The 22,799-nt window shown below is 38.1% G+C and overlaps 1 protein-coding gene and 2 non-coding genes across 7 annotated transcripts in view; all 3 read left to right on the forward strand.

Moving 5' to 3' along the window:
• NAP1L4 (nucleosome assembly protein 1 like 4) overlaps positions 1 to 21,587 on the forward strand; it is a 28,493-nt gene extending 6,906 nt beyond the window's left edge. For 2 of the 5 annotated variants that reach the window (XM_066551311.1, XM_066551312.1), the window contains 11 exons: positions 640 to 781; positions 889 to 975; positions 2,490 to 2,609; positions 3,169 to 3,240; positions 6,949 to 7,088; positions 8,945 to 9,090; positions 11,449 to 11,471; positions 12,069 to 12,188; positions 12,481 to 12,510; positions 13,751 to 13,807; positions 20,307 to 21,587. In XM_066551311.1, the coding sequence (XP_066407408.1) occupies positions 640 to 781; positions 889 to 975; positions 2,490 to 2,609; positions 3,169 to 3,240; positions 6,949 to 7,088; positions 8,945 to 9,090; positions 11,449 to 11,471; positions 12,069 to 12,188; positions 12,481 to 12,510; positions 13,751 to 13,807; positions 20,307 to 20,345 (976 nt within the window). In that variant the 3' untranslated portion in view covers positions 20,346 to 21,587. Of the gene's footprint in view, positions 1 to 639; positions 782 to 888; positions 976 to 2,489; positions 2,610 to 3,168; positions 3,241 to 6,948; positions 7,089 to 8,944; positions 9,091 to 11,448; positions 11,472 to 12,068; positions 12,189 to 12,480; positions 12,511 to 13,729; positions 13,808 to 14,949; positions 14,988 to 20,306 lie in introns of all 5 variants that reach the window. The other 3 variants (XR_010783770.1, XM_066551313.1, XR_010783771.1) reach the window with 3 other exon arrangements.
• Positions 1,176 to 1,303, forward strand: LOC136558532 (small nucleolar RNA SNORA54). The gene has a single exon (XR_010783903.1). It is a non-coding gene; the product is annotated as a small nucleolar RNA SNORA54 (small nucleolar RNA).
• On the forward strand, positions 4,460 to 4,580 carry LOC136558533 (small nucleolar RNA SNORA54). Its single transcript, XR_010783904.1, has one exon. It is a non-coding gene; the product is annotated as a small nucleolar RNA SNORA54 (small nucleolar RNA).
• Positions 21,588 to 22,799: the final 1,212 nt, after the last annotated feature.

The following is a 22,799-nucleotide window of genomic DNA, read 5'->3' on the forward strand; positions in this document are numbered from 1 at the left end:
GACAGGATGACTGATGATTTCTATAAGATTGCTCTTCTGGATGTAAGGGAAAGTTCAGTACCTGTATATCCCTAGTTTGAAACTTAGTTTTATATTGACTGTAAAGTAGATTTAAATGCTGCCTTTAGTAAATACTTATGCTTTTATTTCTTGACTGAGAATAGCTGGTTTACACCTCTTTTTAGAAAAAACCTAAGTTCTATAACAAGATCTTTTTACATGACTATGTCTAAATGTTTAATAATTGAAAGTGCAGATGGGCAGTGTGTGCTTTATGAGTATGCCCCGTGAAACAAAGCTTTCTCCTGTAGAATGCACAGTTCTTATTTTTCATAGGTGGATCAACACAAATCTAGTCTCAAAGTTTAGGTGTAAACAAAGGTATTAATTTCAGATCTCTGAACTACACGGGGAGGGTAGTGGCCCCAGGGAATGGAACAGAAGATAACACCTTTGAGAACAACTTGGGTAGGAGAGGATTCTTTCAACTTTTTGAAATAGGTTTTGGAGAAACATGGATGTTTGACATAAGCCTTTTATTTAAAAATTGCATGTAGTTATAAGCAACCTAATTCTCGGTAATATGTGAAATAATGCTGAGGCAACTAACTTCTAACCTTAAATAATTTTGATTTTTAGCTTTCCAAAAGCAGTGATAAGAAGAATTGATGCCTTGAAAAAGCTCCAGGTGAAATGTGCCCATATAGAAGCTAAATTCTATGAAGAAGTGCACGACTTAGAGAGAAAATACGCAGCACTCTATCAACCTCTTTTTGATAAGGTAGGAAAATTATGTATATAATTCTTATTTGTTTGTTCCTGTCAGTTCTGGTTATGTATATATAATTTTACATCTTCAATTACATTTTTGGGGTTTTTTTATCACAGAGAAGAGAGTTTATTAATGGGGAAGCTGAACCCACAGATGCAGAGGCAGAATGGCACAGTGAAAATGAGGATGAAGAAAAACTGGCTGTGAGTATAAGCTGGGTCATCTACTATGGATATATCAGATTGTCAGAGTTAAATTCTTGTTCTTGCCATTGAAAGGACTTTAGTGTCAGTGATGTGTTCTTGTGATGAATACATTGTTATGGCCAGTGAAAGCTTCTACACCCATTAGTTTAGCCTTTGTTCAAATTTGTGACTTGGAGGAATTGAGGAGTTGCCTTTGTTGGCACTGTTCGTAACCTGTTAACAGCACCTTCCTGCTAATGGGTTCCATTCCAGTGCTACATGAAACCCTAAGATAATACAGGACTGGTTGGTTCTCTGCCTGTCTCCATTATTTTGGGGGACATCATTAGCTTTCATTTTCATAAATACAGGTGGGACACTTGTCACACAGTCATAAAACAGAATCAAGCTAATAAAGTGTCTGCTTGGCTGGTGGATTCCTACTTGTCCATTGAGTAGGAGCTGTCTGGATTTAGGAGGCATGATATAGTCTGTGGGCTGCCTGTTACTTTCCCAGCATCATTTCTAGAGATGTGTGCTCAGGCTTTGTCTCAGAAAAGTGACCTACTTAGAAAACTCTGTTTGTCATTCTGTCATGTTTTCTTTGCATTTTTTCCTTAGCCTGATTCCTTCTTGGTTTTTTTTCTCTATTCAAAGTGAATTGTTCTTTGTTTTTCCTGATCTCCTGAGATTTAGCATGACACAGTGCTCTGTATGCATGAGCAAAAAACATTCCTTAGGCTCTGTGTAAATACAGCTTTGACAGGCCATATTCCACACAATAAAATCAGAAACGTGTCTAGATGGGAAATAAATTGCAGCTTTGTATTCTTGGCACATCATAACCCAAGCAACTGCCAGAAACATCTTAAATATCTGCTGCTATCTAGTGGTGTAAAAGAAAAGGTGCAGCTTCCAGACTGAATTCCCAGGGTTGTTTAGGATTGAGAAATTACTTCCTCATTCTTCTTTTTTATAACATTTGACATCAGTTATGTGGAGGACATCCTGTTTCCCAAAATAGTAATAATTAGACACAGCATAATAATGAAAGATACCTGTAAAAAACAACTTTACAAGTGTTCTGCAAAATGGGCAAGCTAAAAAAGCATTTCAGAGGACAAAGTTAAATTTTAAATTTTTAGATGGAATATTGTAGGTGGCTTATGGAGCTACAGAAATTAGATTAATAGAAAAATAGATATGCATTTGTATTTTTTCTCTTTCTAGAAAGATAGAAAGTGTTTTAATTCTGTTGTGTCAAATCAGTGAAGCAGACACTTGGTCTATTTAGTCTTCATATAGAAGAATTTCAAATGAGTTGAAAGTAAATCTGAATTGTGTATATGCTCAGTAGTGTAAATAAACCTTGTATCTCTTAACTTCATTTGCAGAGGATTAAAAATAAATTTTAAATGTTCCTTTTACACAGCTTCAGAGATGACAATTGTTTTGTACTTCTATTTCTGTTTATTAAATGTACTGAGAAGTCACAATTTAATTTCTCAGCTGTTTCTGTATTTCTTTTCCAGGGAGACCTGAAAAATGCAGTGGTAATAGATGAAAAAGCAGAAGAGACAAATGTCAAAGGAATTCCAGACTTCTGGTTTACTATCTTTAGGAATGTAGATATGCTAAGTGAATTAGTACAAGTAAGTTTTTACTCTGAAATGAACAACTTCTGCTGTGTCAAATGAATTGCTGCTTTTCCTGTTAATAGTCAGTCCTTGTGGAGTGTGAGTCAATCCTTTGGTGTAAGACACAAAATCTTTTGAGTCTTTGGAATCCCTGAAGATGCTTGAAATGATGTACAAGCATTTTTCGTTTAATCCATAAAGCAAGGTTATAAGAACACCTTGGATTGGTTGAATTTATGTTAAATAGCTTAGGTAGTTATGCCTGCACTTGTATTAGTGGCTTTTAATGCTTTTAAAGAAGAATTCCCTGGAGTGTGTCTGCCTCTCAATCTCACTGGTAATAAATACCCTGAATGAAGTTACTGTATCTTCAGTAATACATCCTAGCAGCTTTGTTTACTGAAGATGAGACCTAAAAGAGAGTTTGGCACATAGAATTTGCAACTATGATTAAGAAATTTAGATCCAGGTCTTTAGCTGAAATAGTTGAATTAGTTACAAGGTTTGATTCTTAATGAGAGTCTGTTTTTCTAAATATTGCCTGCTGAATTGGATTTTACTTTTTTCTGCTTAGGAATATGATGAACCTATCTTGAAACATCTGCAGGATATTAAAGTTAAGTTTTCCGAACCAGGACAGCCTATGGTAGGTTTTCTCTGTTTTTTTCTCATGAAGATTGTAGTAATGAAGTGAGCAGCATTCCAAAATATTCATTCAGCTCTCTTTGGCTGTTGTTGTGTGTGGGGGAGATTTCTTTCTGAGTTATTATTTTCATGCATTGCCTTTGAAAGATTCATCTCCAGCTTTCCTGACTCTTTGCTCTTTCATTGTTAGCCTGGACAGCTCTGACATGACTGTAGTTTCTAGATTAAAATTCTGGCTGAGATCTGTCTAGTTTTTGCTTTCTTTTTCTCTCTCAAATTCAAGTGTAGCTGCTCTTAGTAATACAATTACATGGCTGCTTTTGATTTGAAAATGTATTGTGGGAAAGATTCTGTGTATCAAATATTCTATGAAAAGCAATATGACTTGGTAATACTAATCAAAGACAATGATTATAGAAAATATACTTGTTGAAAAGAATAGAAAATATATTAGATAGTATTTTAAAAGCATACCTCATTAGTATTTTTTAAAGTACTACTTCATGTTTTTTAAATTTTGGAAATTTGTTCTTGTTTAAGTTTGATGTACAGAAACAGATACTCTGTGGAAAAGAAGTTGCTCTGCTGCTTATTCAGTTTATACAGACTATACTTATTTCTTGAACTCCCATTGAAGGGGAGGCAGGGAGAAGGATGGAATTTGAGCCTACACATACTTTCTTTAAATTTTGTCATTCTGGCTTTTTTCTTATATTTGGTATTTTTTGTTTTGCCTTATGGAGCAATGGTCTTCTGATAATGCTTGAAATAAAGGAAAAACAGCCATCATTGAAGATTCACATAAAAAAGATGGGAGGACTTTCTCAGAATAACTTTTAAAGGTTAATAGCAAATTATTTCAGGGTTCATCTGGGTTCTGCTTTTTATTTCTTATGGTCTTTATTCTGCTAGTACTGAAACACTCAGGCTGATAATTGGCAAGAAATTAGAATGGCAGAGAAAAACTGAGAATTAAGTTTTTAAAGATTGCAGGGCTTAGGGAAAGGATATGAGTTTTAGGAAGAAAATGAGTTGTCTAAGCACAAAATTAAGTATTCTAAGAAATTGCCTGTTGTGTCTTGAAGCATATCTATTCAGTGGCATTTGGATGAGATGGGAATAGGGGGTTTTTTTGCCTACATGATTTTTGTGTTCTAATTCAGCTTTGTTTTATAGTACTTTAAGCTGGAGAACTCTTTAAACACTGGATTTATCTGATCTTGCACTGTTCGTAACCTTTTGACAGCATTTTTCTGCAAATAGGTTCCATTCCAGTGCTACATTAAATCCAAAAATGGAAGGCTGACAAACTCCATGTCCCTTCTGTATTTGGAAACAAAGGATGTGTTCCTAACTGCTTGAGTGAAACCTGTTCTGCAGCTGTGTGTGACTGTCTTTCAACAATATCTGCAGTTCTTTGTTGAAAATTGGTGCAGCAGTGGTAGCTTTGTACTGTATGAACTTCACATAACCAGTGAGTCATAGACACACATATTCTGCTGGGGATTAGGTTTTGCTGCTCGAGAAAAGTGTGATAATTAGGAATTTTCTGATTTAATGTTGACCCAAAACAATTAATTGTAGTTATGGCACTCCAAAAGTGGATTTACTTGACTGCAATTAAAGTGCTTCAAAGTCGTCTTTGTTATGGCTTGCACATAGAAACTTTCATCTGCATGAAGCATAAATGACTCCATTACTGTTTACTTTATTTATAACCACATGGGTAAACTCATATGTATTTTATAATTATAATTTCTATTTACATATTTATTAGGACATCGGGATCCTTAGCTAGCATATTGAGACCTGAATGATGTATCTAGGTATAACTTAAATAGCTTAGAAAAAGGCAGGTTTTTTTTTGAACTTCATGAGCATATATTTGATTAAAAATCCCCCAGAGGTGTCCACATAAAGAGTATTGGAAAGTTTATTACAACACTTGAAATATTATGTGGAGCTTGGAGCTTCTTGTCTCCTAATTAGCAGGTATACAGTGAGATGCTGAAATGCAGTGTGTGTGTGAAGATATTTTTGTCTTGCTAGCCCTTGGGATCCTGCATGCTAAATAGTGCCACTGGTTGGTTATTTATAGTCCCAGTGATGGTTTATGGGATTATTTGGGTATGAGTGTTCGTCACTGGTAGTGGATCAGCTAAGTTTGTAACTCTTCCCCGAGCATGTTTGCCCAAGAGAGATTAGCCTTAGCTGAAGGCAGCCTCCAAACCATGCAGCTGTCTCGAATTGCTTTAAAGGGAAGTGAAGCTGAAATAGCCACTGTGAAATCAACACAGATATTCTAGTGTACTCCTGGGTCCCTGTGCTTAATCAGGGAGCATGGGGGTTGGGGAGGCTGCTCTTGCCATTGGTCTCCATCACTCCTTGACCGCTCTCTTAGCAGGCATGAGTCATGTGAGGAGATTCATGGGGTCTTAGAAAGATTAGGGGCCTTTGGGAGATGAGGGAGGGATAAATATCTGTGATGAGCAGGCTGTTCTTAAATAACTGTCCTGAGTTATTTATCTTGTCCATGCATGAATAGCCTTGAGAAAAAGGATGGCAAGGCAGACTTGGTGATAACAGGCAGTTTTCTGGCCTGAGTCTGAAGAATGCCTGGGGAAGTATATTCAGGGCCAGTCTTTTGGCAGTTATGTAATCTGTTTTATATGCAGATTAGGGCTAATTCGTAATGCATATTACTGGGAGAGTAAATCAGATACTTAAAGTAACTGTTACACATGCTGTGGCTGGGCAGTGGTGTTGGAAGCTTTGGCTTTCAGTCCTTCTGTTGTGCTGAACTGACCTGCAGACTTTTCCCCCCTTCAAGTCACTAATTCAATACTGCCAAAAAACTTTATTCTTTAGTGCTTTCCCTTTCCAAGACAGCTTGAGTTTTAGTGTACTTTAAAATGTTCATAGTTGATCCTGAGTGCAAAGTGAGCATTGTGCAGGGAGTTTAGAAACCTTTACTGAAAACTGATGCATCATGGATGCTGTGGTTTTCTGAAACTGGAGCTTTTTGTTGTCCATGTTAAGAAACTGAATCTTTGCAAATAATTTCTGGGTGCCAGAGGAGGTTCAAACATAGCCAGAAACATCTGCTTCAGGCTGTAAGCTGTTGAGACATGTTGGTTGTAGGACTCAGTTTATGAAATCAGTGTTCCTTTGCAGGAGTTTCTATCATCAAATGGAAGAAACCCCTCTGGTTCCAGGGGGACTGTTTAAATAGACTTTTGCAATCTAAATTGTGCTTTAACTGGAAATAAAGTCTGATTCACTCTCTTAAGATCATGATATTGATCAGACTTGGGGGAGCAGTAGAACCATATGGTGTTGTTACAATGCTAAAATTACTTCATAATAACAACTTCATCCCTAGTGCAAGGATGATGAGAGGCTTCCATAGAAAATGAGATCAAGACTTTTCTGAAAATACCTCTAAGCTTGCTTTCAAGACAGCAGTTCTATATGTGAAGGTGAATGAAATCTACTAATTACCTGTTTATAATTTGAATCTAAGCCAAGGTTGTTGTAGCTTCTTGCACATTCGAAATTCATTGACATTCATAATTTCCTGCTTCTGCTGTAGTTTCAAATATGTTTGCCATCAATTTTTTTTTCCTATTTTCAGAGTTTGATTAATGATAATTATGCTGATCAACTATTTCATAGATGAAAGTTAGTAGTAACATAAAATTTCTTCCAGTCTTTCTCATTAGAGTTCCACTTTGGGCCCAATGACTACTTTTCTAATTCAGTCCTGACAAAAACATACAAGATGAAGTCGGAGCCAGACAAGACAGATCCCTTTTCATTTGAAGGACCTGAAATAGTTGATTGTGAGGGGTAAGGAAAACTGAAATTCAAAAAAGCTTCTGAAGTACAAATGCATAATTTTTTTTTGCTTATTATGATAATGATTAGTAAAGATAAAATTGTTACTGACTTCAGAACTGGGAACGTTTTTAGGTATGATGTTGATGTTAGTCTCAGCATGCAGAAGTAACAGATGCATAGATGGAGATATATTTTAACATTGTACATTTTAAACTGAACACTGTTCAAATTTAATAATTCTCTAATTAAGGTAACAAACCTTTTATTTCCAGATATCTGGGTAAATTATTTTTAGTTCTTACCTCTCACAGACTACCCCCATCCTCAGTCTAATGAGTAGCCTTGGACTCTCTTGGATTCTTTTCGTATCCTTCGCAATTTTTATTCCAGCAGTAATTGGTTTATTACTATCAGGCAGGAATCGGTCATATTTATCATGTGTTCTTTCAGCCTGCTTTGAGCTGGAACATAAAGGTTATGCAGTTCGATCCTGGCAGCTGTGGATGGTGAATTCTCATGTCTGTTCTGGAAGCCTATTGACTTGAACACCACATTATAGTTTCTTGGGGGTAAAAGAATTGTTCCATCTAAGCAAACCATTTCTATTCCTATCTAGGATTACTGCTCTATAACCAAATTCCAGTGCCAGAGCAGAGCTGACACAAATGAAAAATGGCTTTTGTACCCTATTTTTCTTAGCATCTAAGTATTCTTTTCTGTTGGCGATTATTTGGTTTTTAGGTTTTTTCTACCCCTTCAAGGATGTGTTTTGGTGGTTTGGTTTTTGGGGTTTTTTAACTCACATTTAAGGTATGCCAAATACTTGGTTTTGTGAATGCATGCTGACAACCTCAAAACCTCTTGACTTCTAGTTTTACATGTTGTTGAATCCAGCATTCACCTGCAGTGAGGCAAAAGTTCTTCTTGGATGTTTAGTTAAAGTTGTGCCTAAGTAACAGACTACTCCTTCTTGAAGAAAACTTTAGTTCATTACAGCAAAATATTTTCTGTTTAAGTATTATAGAAGAATGCTTTCTTGGATTGCTGATTTGTCAGAACTTTGATTTCAGTTGATGTTTCCTGAGGAAGGTGTTAAATAAGGTACAAGTAGAGCAGGAAAACATGTCTGTGCCTTGTTATACAGGTTAAGTATAAAACAGGTGACTTTGGCCATCTGTCTATAGGACAAGGTATTTTGGAGGCATTTCAGGGTTACTGTGACACCATTATTTCCATTGTAAGAGTATTAGCTGTGTTTGCCCCTCACTATTTGCCATGTACAGCTTTGGGTAAAACTTGTTTGAATGGAAAGAGCCTCTTCATTGAGTGTCAGTTTGTACAGCAGCAGAATGGAAATGAAAATTAGTCTCTTTTCAGCTTGATGTGGTTGGCTGCCAGGTCAGTCTGAGCACTGCTCTTTGGACAGCTCTAACATCCCTCTCCCTGGCCACTCTTAGGACATGCATTTTTAGGGTAAATGGACACTACCTTGACCTGTTGTTAAAGGATATCATGTATTGTTTTCTAACGGTCTGACTGGTGAGATTTTCTCTGGAATAGTTTTTAATCCTGTCCTTGGTTATAGAAATCCAGTTGCTGGGCCAGAGGAATTGAATTACAGGTGGAGTGAGGGCAGTGATTACTCTGCCAAGACAAACTTGTATAGCATTTTCATTTAGGAAAATATTTGACCTGTCCAACATACACATAATCTCTAGAACTATGATCCACTTCATAACTTGTCAAGCAGCTTTATCTAGAGAGTGATAAGCCATCTTGGCCTTGATGTTGCTGCTCTGCTGCTCAGTTCCTTCTTTTCCCTGGTGCCTTGTGTTAAAATGCTGTTTCTCACCTGCTGTCTCTAGGTGTACCATTGACTGGAAGAAAGGAAAAAATGTTACAGTTAAAACAATCAAGAAGAAACAGAAACACAAGGGCCGAGGCACAGTTCGGACAATTACTAAACAAGTACCTAACGATTCATTTTTTAACTTCTTCAGCCCAATAAAGGGTAAGTTTGGAAATTTAATAATTTAGGATCCTTAAAATATGTAGTTATGTATTTGTATTTATATGACTTTAATATTCAAATTGTTTATGCTGCTGCATTGTAAAGTGCTTACTAGAGGAAGATTGCAAACTCTTGCCCATCCAAACAGATGATTTTGTTCTGTTATTCTGTAGAATTTGACCAATAGGTGTGCAGCGTAAACAGGAATCCTAGTAGGGAGAGTCTCTCCTAGACTCTCTTAAAGAAGTTGACATGTTTTACCACAGGATGGCTCCATGCATCAATTTGTTTCTAACATGCAAAAGAGCTGTGTTCCATTGTTGGTCAAGTTACAGCACAGCAGTTTCATTGAAACCTCTGTATCAAGTGACAGAACTTTCTGTCCTTTCTTGTAGTAAACCCCATAGATTTAGGAAAAGCACCATGGAGAATCTGAATAATAGGCATGCTGAAACAGCAAAGGAAATTCCTGTCCTCCGCCTTTAACCTATCTCTGTAACCCTATAAGGCAATGTCATGTTAACCCCTTGCCATTGGTCAAGCTTGGATCCTTTCCAACCCTATAAAAGAAGCATACTGTACCCCATTAGTTAGAAGAAGAAGAGCAGAGACCCTTCACGGACCTCCCGGAATAAAGCTATCTCCATGGAACAGCCTGCACTTTCTCCTTCTCCTCTCTCTCCATCTGCTGCAGCCTCAAGCCAAGGGCAAACTTACCTAGCAAGCAGGGCTGAAATCCTGAGAGCTTGCCTTCACTATAGAGCTGAGAATCACTGAGCTTGCTGGGGGTTTGAGCCGCGGCGTTGGCATGAGCGAGCTTCAGGCACCCAGTCCCACTCGGGGACTGAGCTCCTGAGCCCTATTGCTCTGCCTTAGGATAAGGCTGGAACAGAGGCTTTATTACTTTCTTCTGGGAGTAATTAGTGATCCTTGATACTCCATACATAATTGTCCTATTTTCCTAGTCTAGTGTTAGATGTGTACTCGCATTTTAGACAATTCAGATGGATTCCAACACCTTTATTTTTTTTCTTGGTCCATCTTTCATTGTCCTCTTCTGCAAACATAGATGAGGGAAGTAGTTTATTTTGTGTACTAAAGGGGTCCTACAAGAAAGATGGTGAGGGACTTTTTGGAAGGGCATGTAGTGACAGGACAAGTGGAATGGCTTTAGGCCAAAAGAGGGCAGGTTTAGGTTAGATATTAGGAAGAAATTCCTAACTGTGGAAGTGGTGAAACACTGGAACAGTTTGGAGCATCCATAACTTCTCTGGGCATTCTTGGAAATGTTCAAAGCCAGACTGGATGGGGTTTTCAGCAGCCTGGTCTTGTGAAAGGTGTCCCTGCCCAGGGTGGAGGGGTTGAAACTTAGTGATCTTCGAGGTCCCTTCCATCCCAAACTGTTCTGTGATTCCAGAGGTGTTCTGAACAGAATGGTTCTTGATTCTGTTGTGGGCTATTATGAACTACCTGTCTCTCCTAATTAATACTGCAAATGCCTATGTATGTGGGTTAAGAAACATGGGATATGTATTTCTAAAGTTGGGTTTGGTACAGAAATGTCCTTTAATTTTTGTTGCTGCTTTGAGGAAAACATGGAGATTTGTCTCCTGTTGGTGTTATGTTGTTCTTTTAAGTACTCAAAGGGTACATTTTGGAATTAGCAGTATAAGACAAGACACTAACATCTGCTGGCAGTGGATAGTTACATTTTCAACTTGAGAACTGAGCCAAATTATCACTTTCACAGTAGATCACATGGTAATGTAGGGAAGGGAAATACGTTTTGATTTGTGTTGGAGTTTTTTGCATTGATTTGATTTTTTTTTTCTTTTTTGGTCATTGGTTAGTTGGTTATTTTTTTCTTTAAACAAACAAAACACCCACTCTCTTCTATGCTGGTTACAGCACTGGGCCTCTTCTCAACAGTGCTTTGCAGATTCATGTCAAAATGTTCACCTATTTAGTTCAGTTGTTTTGGGGAAGAGGAAGTGATTTGTAGTGCTCCAGCCAAATGAAGTTACTGTAATTACAGCATTAATAGAGAAACCAAGTATGTTGATCTGCATATCCTCTGAACCCATCCTTGTAGAAAGAGCATTTCCTTTGCAAAAATCTGACATCCAAATGGCAGCATGGATGCTTTAGCTACAACATGTGAAATTCGTACGATTTCTGTAGGTTTAACTTAATACTAATCTGGATTGTCATAGTTTTAATAGCTACCTTGTGAAGCCTTTATAACCTTAGTGTTTCCAGGTATGAGAAGGTCTTTTTACTGTGTTTTGTCATCTTGAACATTGAGGTAGGTGAGAGTATACAGGCATTTCTTAAATTTGTTGTCTTTTCTTTTTGCAGTATCTGGTGATGGAGAGTCACTGGTAAGTTTTTGAAACAGCACAGTTGCTCTTTGCCAAATCACTGTATAGTGACTATAGGGGTCTTTTATTAAGTACTGTGTATTTTTATTGTTACTTTTGCCTTTAACAAAGCTGGGCTTCACCTTTGATAAAGTGAAAGATACTGTCACCTTCTCCAAGTAATCCATTGACTGTTCACTGTTCCACAATTTGCTGATCCAAGACCTTTCCAGTGTCACTGTTGGGAAGGTCATTATTTTCCCTGCCCACTTAGCAGTACTGTGTGGCTGGTACCTGACCTGAAAAATCAGCCTGGAGCATTCTGAACAGTTCTGCAGCATCAGATGCCAGAGCCAGCCAAGTCTGAGCTTTTTAATAAAAGGTGTCTTGGCAGGACACTAACCTGTGTGTGTAAAGTAGGAAGCTTGTACAGAAAATCTCAATTCTGCAAATCAAGATTTAGCTTTTATCACAAAATGTACTGAAAGTACCTGTGACCTGAAGGTTGGTGATGATAGTGTGATGTTTTCCCAAACATGTTACTCTGAAATATTTTCATCTGCTTCTGTGTGTCACATCACATTTGCAGTAGAAAACTCAAACTGATTTGTCTTACAGGATGAAGACTCAGAATTCACATTAGCAGCAGATTTTGAAATTGGACATTTCTTCCGTGAAAGGATAGTCCCTCGTGCTGTGCTGTACTTCACCGGGGAAGCGATAGAGGATGATGATAATGTATGTGTGCAATTAGCATTTTGTTTATTAGTCAGCACATAGAAACATACTGCTCCTTTTCTGATTAGACTAGGGTGAAGTATTAATTACATGAGAATAACAAAAAAAAAGCCCTGAAGAGATCCTGCTACTTGGGGATAGGAAAGGGTCATTCAGCTTGCTATAAGTTGTTAATCTGCTTCTGGAAGGAGCTTAGTTTCAGTTACAGTGTTTGAATATGTTACACCTATTACTGCAGAAGTTTTTATGCAAATACTAGCAGAGCTAATTAAACCTTGGGTTTGCATTTCAGTTTGAAGAAGATGAAGAAGGTGAAGAGGAGGTAAGATGCACACTATTTTTTATAGAATACTGATTACCCTTTCCATTCCAGTGCCAGGAATAATTCTATTTGGAGCAGAAAACAGTTGTTCATAAATGCTCTTGTTCATGGTACTTCTTTCCAAAAGAGTTCAGCATTCATGACTTGAAAAACTGTGCCTGTTTTTTCCTTTTCATAGAAGTACTTCCTGCAAGAGCCTATATCCATTTTTTTATCCAGTACTTTGGAAGCTGTTTTCTGACATGAGTCAAAAATTAAAGACAAGCTTTGTTTTCTAGAGTGCTGCATGGTAAATATTTGTTCCTTAGGTGGTAGTGGAATTTCAGCTGTCAGCTTTTAGCTGTCATAAGCTTGAAGACTGGGTCTTACCAAATGCATAGTGAAAAAGGGGAAGTGTGCAACTGCTCAGCATAAGTAATTTAGGCTGGCTCTGGTCTATTTGCAATAATGTTGTATGAACACAAACACACTATGAAAGGCTTTGCACAAGATCACTAAATGTTACTACACTTAAATGAACTAATATCCTTTACATTTTTTGCTTTACTGCTTTTACTGTGCTGTCTTGTTAATTTGTCAAAGGTACATCCCTGATTGTTGTCAGCTTCAGCATAGCAGAGTACATCAGAGGTTACCAAGCTGATCTGATGTGAGCTGGCAGCCTTCAGCATGCAGTCTTTTTTTTTCTCTGTTTAGGCTGTTGAGTGACTAAACATTTTCATATTTTTATTTTTTTAAGCTGGCTATTGATAGAAGTGTGTATATGTATTTTTAATTGGTTTTCAGTGCCAGATGTTATCACTTGGATGTAGTCGTGTGTAAAACTGAGTGCAAAAATCCTGCAGAGGAAATGCATAGCCTGTCTAGAGTAATCTAAATAAAGTGGCTCTTTGGAGGGAGGCTGAACTAAAGAACAAAATCAGGCATGTATACCTATTACCAGAACTAAAATTCCAAATAATTTGTTAGATAGAAGTTTAAAAATTGCTGCAGGACTGCATTAGCAGTGTACATAGGAAGGTTGCCTTAAGCCATACTGCGACCTTTATGCCAAGTTTTAAAGATTTTGAATTTAAAACTTGTAAGATGCTGAATTCTTTTAAATCAGCCCAATGCTGACATCTGAAACATTCTGGAATACAGTGATAATTTAATTTGCTAGTTTGCTTTTTGTCCATTACAAAAAGTTGCACTTTTAACCTATTTTAATTTCTGTTAGTTTATCTCTATTTTGTCATAGGAGTTGGAGGGGGAAGAGGAGGGAGAAGAGGAGGAAGATGCAGAGACTGATCCTAAGGTAAGGACTTCTGTGTGCTTAGTCATAGCACAGACTATAATCATGAGCAGTGTAGTTAAGGGTATGATAGTTTGTGAAAAGATCAATCAAAAAAACACCCTAGCTTCTGACTGCAGTGTTTTTATTATCTCCAACACTCAAAATGCTCTTCAAAGAGAAGTTAATGTTTCCATCAGTTGAGAAAATGCAAGCTTTTGCTTCCAACATGCACCAAGATAATTTCCAATCTGTGTGCCTTTGCTTCTTAATGGCATCTCTGTGTAATGCTGATACAGTTTTCCTTCAGAAAGGTCATATTTAGATGTTCTTTGGCTGGACTTCAAGCTAGAATTAGTCTCACAAATCTCAACTAGCTTGTTTGTTTATGTTATTTTCCTTAGAATTGTTCTTTATCGTTGTCCTGATGGCTGCAGGTTAGACTCTACCTGTCTGTACTTGGTTAGAAATCAAAAAAAGTCAGTCCTCAACTTTGAATTTTAAACTTTATGATATACCTGGCTTAAAATTCAGCCTTGAGGGTTAGTGTTCCTTCTGATAGGTATTTTTCAGATCTTCAGTCATGGTAAATGCTTATATTTAGTGAAGCTGGGACAGTGATGACAGACTTGTGTTCATGTAGTTCTTAAAACATCATAAAAGCTTTCAATTTTTTATAAAGACAGGTGAAAAAGTGAAAGGCATGCAAAACTGCTTGATCTTTGGATAAAAGTCTTAGCAGCTTGACATGTCACTCTTCTGGTACAGTTTTATACATCATCCTATCATTAGTAAATGCTTTTTGTCACTATCAAGAGTCAAGTTTGTTTTTCTTTAATGAGAAATACTGTATACTAAAGAAAGTCTATCTTGTACAAAGATCAATCAAACAGGGTTAGATTGGAAAAATCAGTATTCTGACTCTGCTCTGTAGGATTCAGATGCAGTGGTGTACCTGTAAAGGGTAAAAGTTGGACAGCTGAGAAACAATGTTAGTTCTACATCAACATATGTTTGTGTGAAGTATCCTTCTAGAGGATTTGGTATTCTGTAGGGGAAAAAATCTGAAGTTATCTTGGAAGGTTATGGTTGTTGCCTCCTGTATTATTTTGTACATTTCACTTTTCATCCATGCTGACAGTTGCTTTCAATTTTTTCCCATTTAGGTGTAATATAAGTCTGTTATTCATTCATACATTTCTAGGTAAGGTGGAATTCCATTCATACCTAACTTCCAAGAGTCCCATTTGTAGTCATGCAATGTGGTTTGTTTTCTAGGGTTTTCTGTTTTGTTTTTGGTTTGTTTTTTTTTCCTTGTATGGGGAAAAGAAATGGGGGAATGGTGACTTCAGAGTTTAAGTTTTATTAGTAAACAATAGAAAGAAATGGGTAGGGATGAGTGCCTTTAAATCATATAATTAAAGTAGATTTTTCAGAATGACTCTGCCTTCCTGGCACACTTCCTGCTTTGCCTTTGTAGCAATCAAACTGTATTTCATATACACATGATAAAAGATACTGAGACTTGTCAGACTATTTTTCCTTGTTTCTGGTTTGATGTTGCATCTCTTTACTGTTTCTAATGCACTTGCAAATTATTTCTTAAATATCTTCTCTGCTCTTCCTAAACTCTTCTAAGTCATCAGCTTACTTAGTATGCCTTTTCCAGCATCTTATTTATGCTGCCTGACAAAGGCAGGCAGTCACTCTTAGAAGCCTTTTCTTGATCTCTCATGATTCTGAACAGGTATTGTTCTTCTGTTCATCTGTCTCTTTATTTAAAAGAAGAAAGAAAAATTTCCTTCTGTTGTATACTGTCATCTTTCACCTTTCATCCCATTCCTCACAGAGAACAATGCCTGCAACAACCTCCATACTTCTTCCCCCCCTGTATTTTAGGCTTGTGTCTTTTTATTTTAATTATTTAGAAGAAGGTATAGTCCAGCTCACTCCCTCTGCATAGATAATGCCCTTCCTTGCCTTTGTTAAACTCAAAATGGAGCTGTGCTTCTGAATTGTTTTAGTGCACTGGTGGTTCACCTGCAGCAGTAGAACATCTGTTTGTCACAGTGGCTGCAGTCTGTTACACAGCTGTATTCCCTCCCTACAGTTAAAATTGTTAGCCACTGGCTCCAATTTTTCAAGTCAACTTGGAATTATTTTATTTCATTTTTTGACACTGATACCCCAGTTCTGTCCTGTTTTCCATTCTTTTTCCTGCTCGTGTCATTTTCTGATCCTTTTGTTCCCTGTTCCTTGCCTTTCTTTGCCTTCCAGTTCCCACTCCTTTCTTTTGTTTTCTAGAATAGTTTTCTTTTCCATGTACACAAAAAAAATTGGTCTGTTTTCCTTTCAAATCCAGTTTCTCCTTTTCAGTCATTTCCATATTACCTCCTCCTTTATTGTTGTAGTGTATTTGTTGTATTGTTGTAGTACCTTTGCTGCATGTCAACACTTTCTGCTTTGTAAACTTTTCCTCCTTCCTTCCTGTGAGTTTTTTAAGTACATTGGAGTTGTTCAGATACAGCCAGATCATTATCATCTCTTACACAAAGCACTTGTGCCATGTCTAAGTTGTGGCTTTGGAAGACTGAACAGTCAGATGATTAAAAGTAGCTTCAGAAGATGCTACAAAACTGGATAATGTAGCTGGTTTTGTCTAGTGCATTTTTCTATGTGCTTGCATGTCCCATTCCTTTAGCTGCCTGTATTTCACCTTGCTGAGGCTGTGCTTGAATTGAGAAGTAGCTGGCAGGGTAATGCAGAGTGCTGGTTTGAATCACGAGCAGAAGAGCTGCTCTGTGTGTGAGAGACTGCTTGGGCTTCAAGATCTTTTGTCTTTGGGTTGCAGTGGCAGGACATGGCAGCAGCAAATTCATTTCCAGGCCCTGATGTGGAGGCAGGCAGTTTGGGTTAGGGTTGCTCATTTAACTCCAGCTAGCTCTGGGTTTGCATTCTAATATCCTTGCTTTTTCTCCTTCAGTAACAGAGAATAGGAAATAAAGATAAGATTCAGTTTTAGGTCCCATAATTGGACTTTTCCATTGAAGATGTTTCAGAAAGGCTTTCTACCTTCTCCACTGGAAAGGACATCAGATATAGTGCCTGGTGCCTGCCTTGATACTGCTGTTGGCAGCAGAGTTCATGGGGAGTCAGATGAGATCCTGTTGATCTGCCTGTTCAGATGAGATCCTGTTGATCTGCCTGTTCCTGCATGGCCACCTTAGCACATGGGAAGCTTCCCAAAAAGTGAATTGGAAAAGTAAGGAGATAAAGACTTTATTGCTCTTTGAATCACCTAGGAATGTATCTTGCCTAGTGTGTTTAAACACTGAAGACTAACAGAAATTCAGTGTTTCCTTTAGGATGTCTTTTGAAAAAAAACAACTGCTAAAATAAAAGGCATGGAAATTTTGGGCTTATGTCCCCAGCCTCTAGGACACCAGTTTACCTGGATGGGCAGACACAGTGGGGTTTGTGTAGGAAAGTCAAGAAAGCAGTATTAACTCAGACCTGCTTTCTTCTGTGTGTTAACTCTATGTTCCTGCGAATTTTAGGTGCAATTTTTAATTCTGAGAACGCGATGCAGCAAGCGAGTGGCAGTAACAAAAAGCTATATATTGATCTTTGTTAGCAAAAAAGAAAAAATAGGTGGGTGTCTCACTCAACTTGTTCATATCCATTGGAATGGTATCTCAGACTGAAATTCAAGGCCCAGAGCAGTTTAAACTCCTTGCACAGAATAAGTGAATATGAAATGAAATATTTTAAAGATACAAAAAAATTTTAAATCCTACCAATTTTAAGATGAACTTAAGTCTGCTTATGGTTACTGTAAAGAATCTGTTTACAACCAGAAGAATTCTTGTCTCTGTAGCCCTGGTAGTGATCTTGAATATGTGTGTTTACTGCTAAATTTATTTAAAAATAAGATGCAATTCTTCCTTATCTTTGCCAGTTCAAGTCTCTCTGGTCTGGCCAATGCACTTCGCTATCTTTCTAAGATATCATGGGAAGTTAATTTAGGGAAATAGAGCATGGAAACCTTGCCAGGATGGGCTGATAAACAGCTCAGGGGCTAAGGCAGATCAGTGTAGTGGTTGGCTGACCCAGTGTCACCAAGTCTGGGCTCTGCAGGAGGAGCAGGCTCAGGCTTTAGAGGGGAGTGTGGATGTCAGCTCTGCATCCCACTCACAGCTCAGTCTGGGCCCTGATCTTACAGGAGCCAGCAAAGGCCAGAGATGAGCTTCAGTGTGCCTGTGCCTGCTGGAGCAGCTGTAACTGGAAGGGAATTGTGGTCTCTTTGTGCTGGTGTGCTCTGGGATTAGGCTGTGAGATGCTTTGCATGAGGCTGAGGGTAGCTGAAGGCAGCGTGGAGCTCACATGCTGGCTTCCTCAGCAAAGGCAGTGCTGTGTGTTGAAGTGGTGGGAGAACATGGATTATGTTGGAGTCTGGATCTGAAATACTGCCTTCATACTTAGGGCCTGCTTAAACATTCTGTATATAAGGCCAACAGAGATACATCCTCAAGTGTAACCTAAAAATAGCAGTATTTGTCTCAAAATCCTTCAACAACTGACTCAGATCCAGGAACCCCTCAAACTGTATTTATTTTTTTTTTTGTCTGAGAGCAGTAATCAACACTGAAAGGTTCTTGAAAAAGAACTTTGTGATCTCTGTGACTAAGTTTTTACAGGATAAACAGTTATATGTAGTAAATACGATCTAAGTGTTTACAGAAATAAGGAAAGGATAATGGAGTTTATTAGAAAATACAACAAGTGTTTTGGTTGATCATTAAAATTTGGCGGAAATGGTTGCGGTGGTCAACCTAGGTGTTTCTTGATCTAAATATAGCAGGTGACTAGGAAGGAAGGAAGGAGAGAGATGGAAAGATTTTTTTTAAGTACATTTTAAATAGGAGATTTGTTGTTTTATCATGGCTCTTAGCCAGAAGGCAAAGAGGAGAGGAAGTGATGTTGCCTGCACACTACTCTGTCCATGTTGAAATACCAAGCAGTTTAAAGGAGAATACAAACCTTTAGAAAACTTTAGATAAAAATGCTGCTGTTTTGCTTGCCCCTCAGTAAAAAGGAATAGGCATGCAATGAACTACCAGGGGCAGTTAAATTTTCACTTAAGAGCAAGAATGCCAATTTTGTTTTGTGTAAACATATCCCTTTTCCTGTATTTAGTCCCCAGTCAGTGCAATGTAATTCACATTGGTGTTACTTGGAACTTCAGGCAGATGAGAGAAAACAAGGTTAGCCGGATGTGCTGAGTGAGGAATACCACAAGGAAGAAGTCTGAAAGGTTTCTGACACATCTGTGCATTTGGCTCTAATGCGGAATTGCAGTGGGAGTGATGGTGACCACTGTGACTGTAAAGCAGTTTTGGTGAGGAACAGAGAAACAGCCTGGATTTAGTGCAGGCTATTGAGGCAAAACTTCATGATAAGGAAGTTTAAATTAGTTGCACCTATTCTTCCTTTCTAGAGGCAGAATGCTTCAGTTGTCTTAGCTCTTGGTTACTTGATGTATACTGAGCTGGGCATGGGTACATATTTTATAACACATAAACCTCTTCTTTAGGATAGTAACTAAGAAACATTTTACTTTGCATCAGTGAGGTTCAGGGTGTTGTGTTTTATACCTGTATTTTTCTTTACTAGACTGCAGCAGGTTTCTGTGACTGCTGTTGGTCACAGAATAATAAACTATATAATAAACTATATTAAGAATGGTAAGGGGAGAAGCAAAGTGGAAATTCGCTGAATAAATTCTCCTGCTTTCTAAGAATGCTATTTTACAATGGAAAAAAAGCAAGAAGTGCAGTGTAAACCTGAAGTTCTTAGTTGTTTGAGTATTTGTTCTCATTCCCAAATACACTTCCTTTTGCCAAAGGGGAAGTTGTTTAACTACCTAATGAAGATGTTTCTGCTTTTACATACTCAGATTAACATATGGACTTCTTGCCCAGTGTTAAATTGTTGAATAGTTACCTGCTTGTGATGCAGAACCTAGAGGAAATCAACACATTAATTACATTTTTATCACCTTAGCAGAAAGGGAAAGGCTCCTAAGGAAAAACTCAGACGTGCTGCAGAATAAGCAGCCTGCCTTCCCTCCCTCCTCAGAGCTGGAGGAGGTAGCAGTTTATTGTTAAAATGGTTTAATAGGGCTCTGGAAGTCAAATAGAGCCTGTGGTTGAGGGGAGTAGGTGGTGGTTTGCTTTCTTGTTTGTGTGAACCTTGGCCTACAGGATGCAGTGTTAACAGCACAAAAATAGATAAAAAATTATGGGGCACCAAGCAGCTGGGGGCAAGGGGAAACTCAGTAAATGTGGTGACTCTGGACCTTTATGATGTAGCTTGAGTTTTCATGTAGCATTCCTCCTGTAAATGCTAGTGTTACCTAGTTAATTCAGAACTACATAGCCAGTTTCTCTGTATTTGTTGAAGTGTTTTCTTTTATGCCAATTTGATTTTTAACTGTTTATTTTCTCTTTTTCCCTTTATGCAGAAAGAGTCCAGCCAACCTGCTGAATGCAAACAACAGTAATAAGGAAATACCACTTGGAAGTGATATTTGAACAACTTGTAACAAATAGTTGGATACCTGGCCTGCAGTTCAGGATATTCTATCGCTGCAGCACAATCTTATTAACAATGCTTAAAATTAATTTGTTTTAAAATGCATGATTTTCACTAACTTTATTGCTTAACATGTACAGTGGCAACTTCAATGCATTTGGGAAATATGAGGTTTAAATAAAGCACACTCTACAGCCGTTGGTACACTGTAGCTAAGTATGTCAATAGGCCTTTAGAGCCTTTTGCCCTATGCATAAGGGAATAGTCCAGACTACCATGTGAGGATTATCCATTTTCTTGCTCGACATTGAAAATCGTGGAATAGCAATGTGCTGAGAAGCTAAAGTAAATGGATTACATGTATGGTAGCTGAAACAGATAGAGCAATATGACTTTTTTGCTAGTTCCCTCCCCTGTTTTTTAATGTTTCTTGCAACCTACAGATTGAACTAGTGCTTGAGCAGCTTTAAATGTCATATTTATTATCTCAGTACAACCAGTTGAGTTGAAGTAATTTTACTTCATTGAAGAGGGTGTCATATTTGAGATTTAGTTGTTCATCTTACTATTTATTTATTCATGTTTGTAAGTACTTTGACAGAATTAGTGCTTTTTAATAGTTTTTAATATACTTGAAAAATCTTCTTCCTCTTTTGCATATAATATGGGTACTTGTAAAACAGGTAATTCAAAGTGGTCTCAATGTAGTAGTCTAGACAGAAGAAACAAACTTGAATCAAAATGACAACTCCTCTGGATGAAGATCAAAATGTAAAGGCCAAACTTGCTGTTGGTGGAAGTGGGTTGCAGCCAAAGAACCAGACAATTTCCAGTAGTCTTATTGCTTAGTGTCCAGCATGAAAGGACCTTTCACTATGAACACGGAAATCTATCAAAGTGAGTCAGTTCAATAAATCTGAAGTTTGGGTGTCTTACTTGCAACACTGAAATTATTCCATTCCACAATTTGTTTTATTTCACATTCTGAAGTCTGCAAAACTACGTTTTGTTGTTGTGTGGCACTTAAAGTACACGTTTCTAGTTTCAGCATCCATTACCAACCTCTGGCAGCAGTTGAATAGCAGCTGTATCAACACTGTGACCAGGCATGTAGAGTGCTCCAGCCTTACCTTACACATTTGTAACTTAATACGGTGTTTTCAATTTGTACAGAATAGATAGAATATTCTATTAAAGTTGTGAAACATGATTGGTGGTGCCTGTCTTGTCCCTAATGCTTCCTAGGAGAAATGAGCATCCTGTTCTGAATGGTGGTGTTAAACACAGCACCTTTCCAGCTGTTTGCCCATACAGCTCCTGGCTCAACATCTCTCTTTGCCAAAAGCCAAAACAGGAGCCCTTGTAAATATAACTTGCTGGCAGTTCTTTGATGTAAATCAGAACAAACTTGCTCAATTTGCAAGCAAACAGTCTGGAATCTTTTGTAAGAGTTGGGGTTTTTAGGGAGGCAGCATCATTACAGGATTCCACATGATCCATGCACTTAGGTCACGGACTGAATGAGGTGCTGGGGGCCAAACTGGTTTATGAATGTTAAGGTACTCCCACAGCTGACCTCGCAGTCCGAAAATGTAACACTACTGCTCAGGTGCCACAGTGTTAAGGCAGGAATGAGGAAAGAAGGCAGGAACAGGGATAGGTTCTGGCCAGTATTTTAAAAAATAAGATTTTGTAGCCTAGTCTGACTGCAGTGCACTCTGCCCAGCATGGAGAGCAGTGTGAAGGTGGTTCTGACAAGGACAGGAATAATGAATGGAGCTTGCCCGTGTGCAGACTGGCTCAGCACAGTGCAAGGTACATCAAATGGATTTGACCTGGTTTGTTTCTCTTTCTATTGGAGGAAATTGAATAATAGTTCCCCATCCTCAAGCAGTACTTTCCACTACATGGTTAAACGGGAGTGCTGCTACCTGGAGATAAACATCTGCAAATTAGCACACCAAAGTAATTTATGTGCATGAATACTGAAAGGCTGACTTTAATTTTGAGAAAACGGGAAATTCCAGAACATGTGGAGCAAATGTGCCAGCATCTAGGGAGCCAAATGAGATGGGTGGGTAATGAAGCTGCCTAGCAAGATGTTCATCCTAGGGAAAGCGATGGGAAAGCTGACCTGGGATTCATTCAAGTAGAGTTAATGCTGGTTGACACAACCTAATAGAAAAACAGATCTTGTCAAAACCCAGCTGTGCTCTTCCCATTGCAGATCTTACCAATTATGGCAGAGATGAGCAATTCTTAGACTTCACTGTTTTCACTTACAGACTTTGTCTACAGGAAATGAACTGGTACCTGTGCAGCTCATTCCTCTTAACAGAGTATGAAGAACTGCTGAGGTGGTAGGCAGAATGTCACGGCCAGATAAATCCAGGCTGAATGGTAAATCCAGGCTTGATGGAGT

This window comes from Molothrus aeneus, chromosome 6 (assembly GCF_037042795.1).
Source record: "Molothrus aeneus isolate 106 chromosome 6, BPBGC_Maene_1.0, whole genome shotgun sequence".
NCBI classification, from domain to species: domain Eukaryota; kingdom Metazoa; phylum Chordata; class Aves; order Passeriformes; family Icteridae; genus Molothrus; species Molothrus aeneus.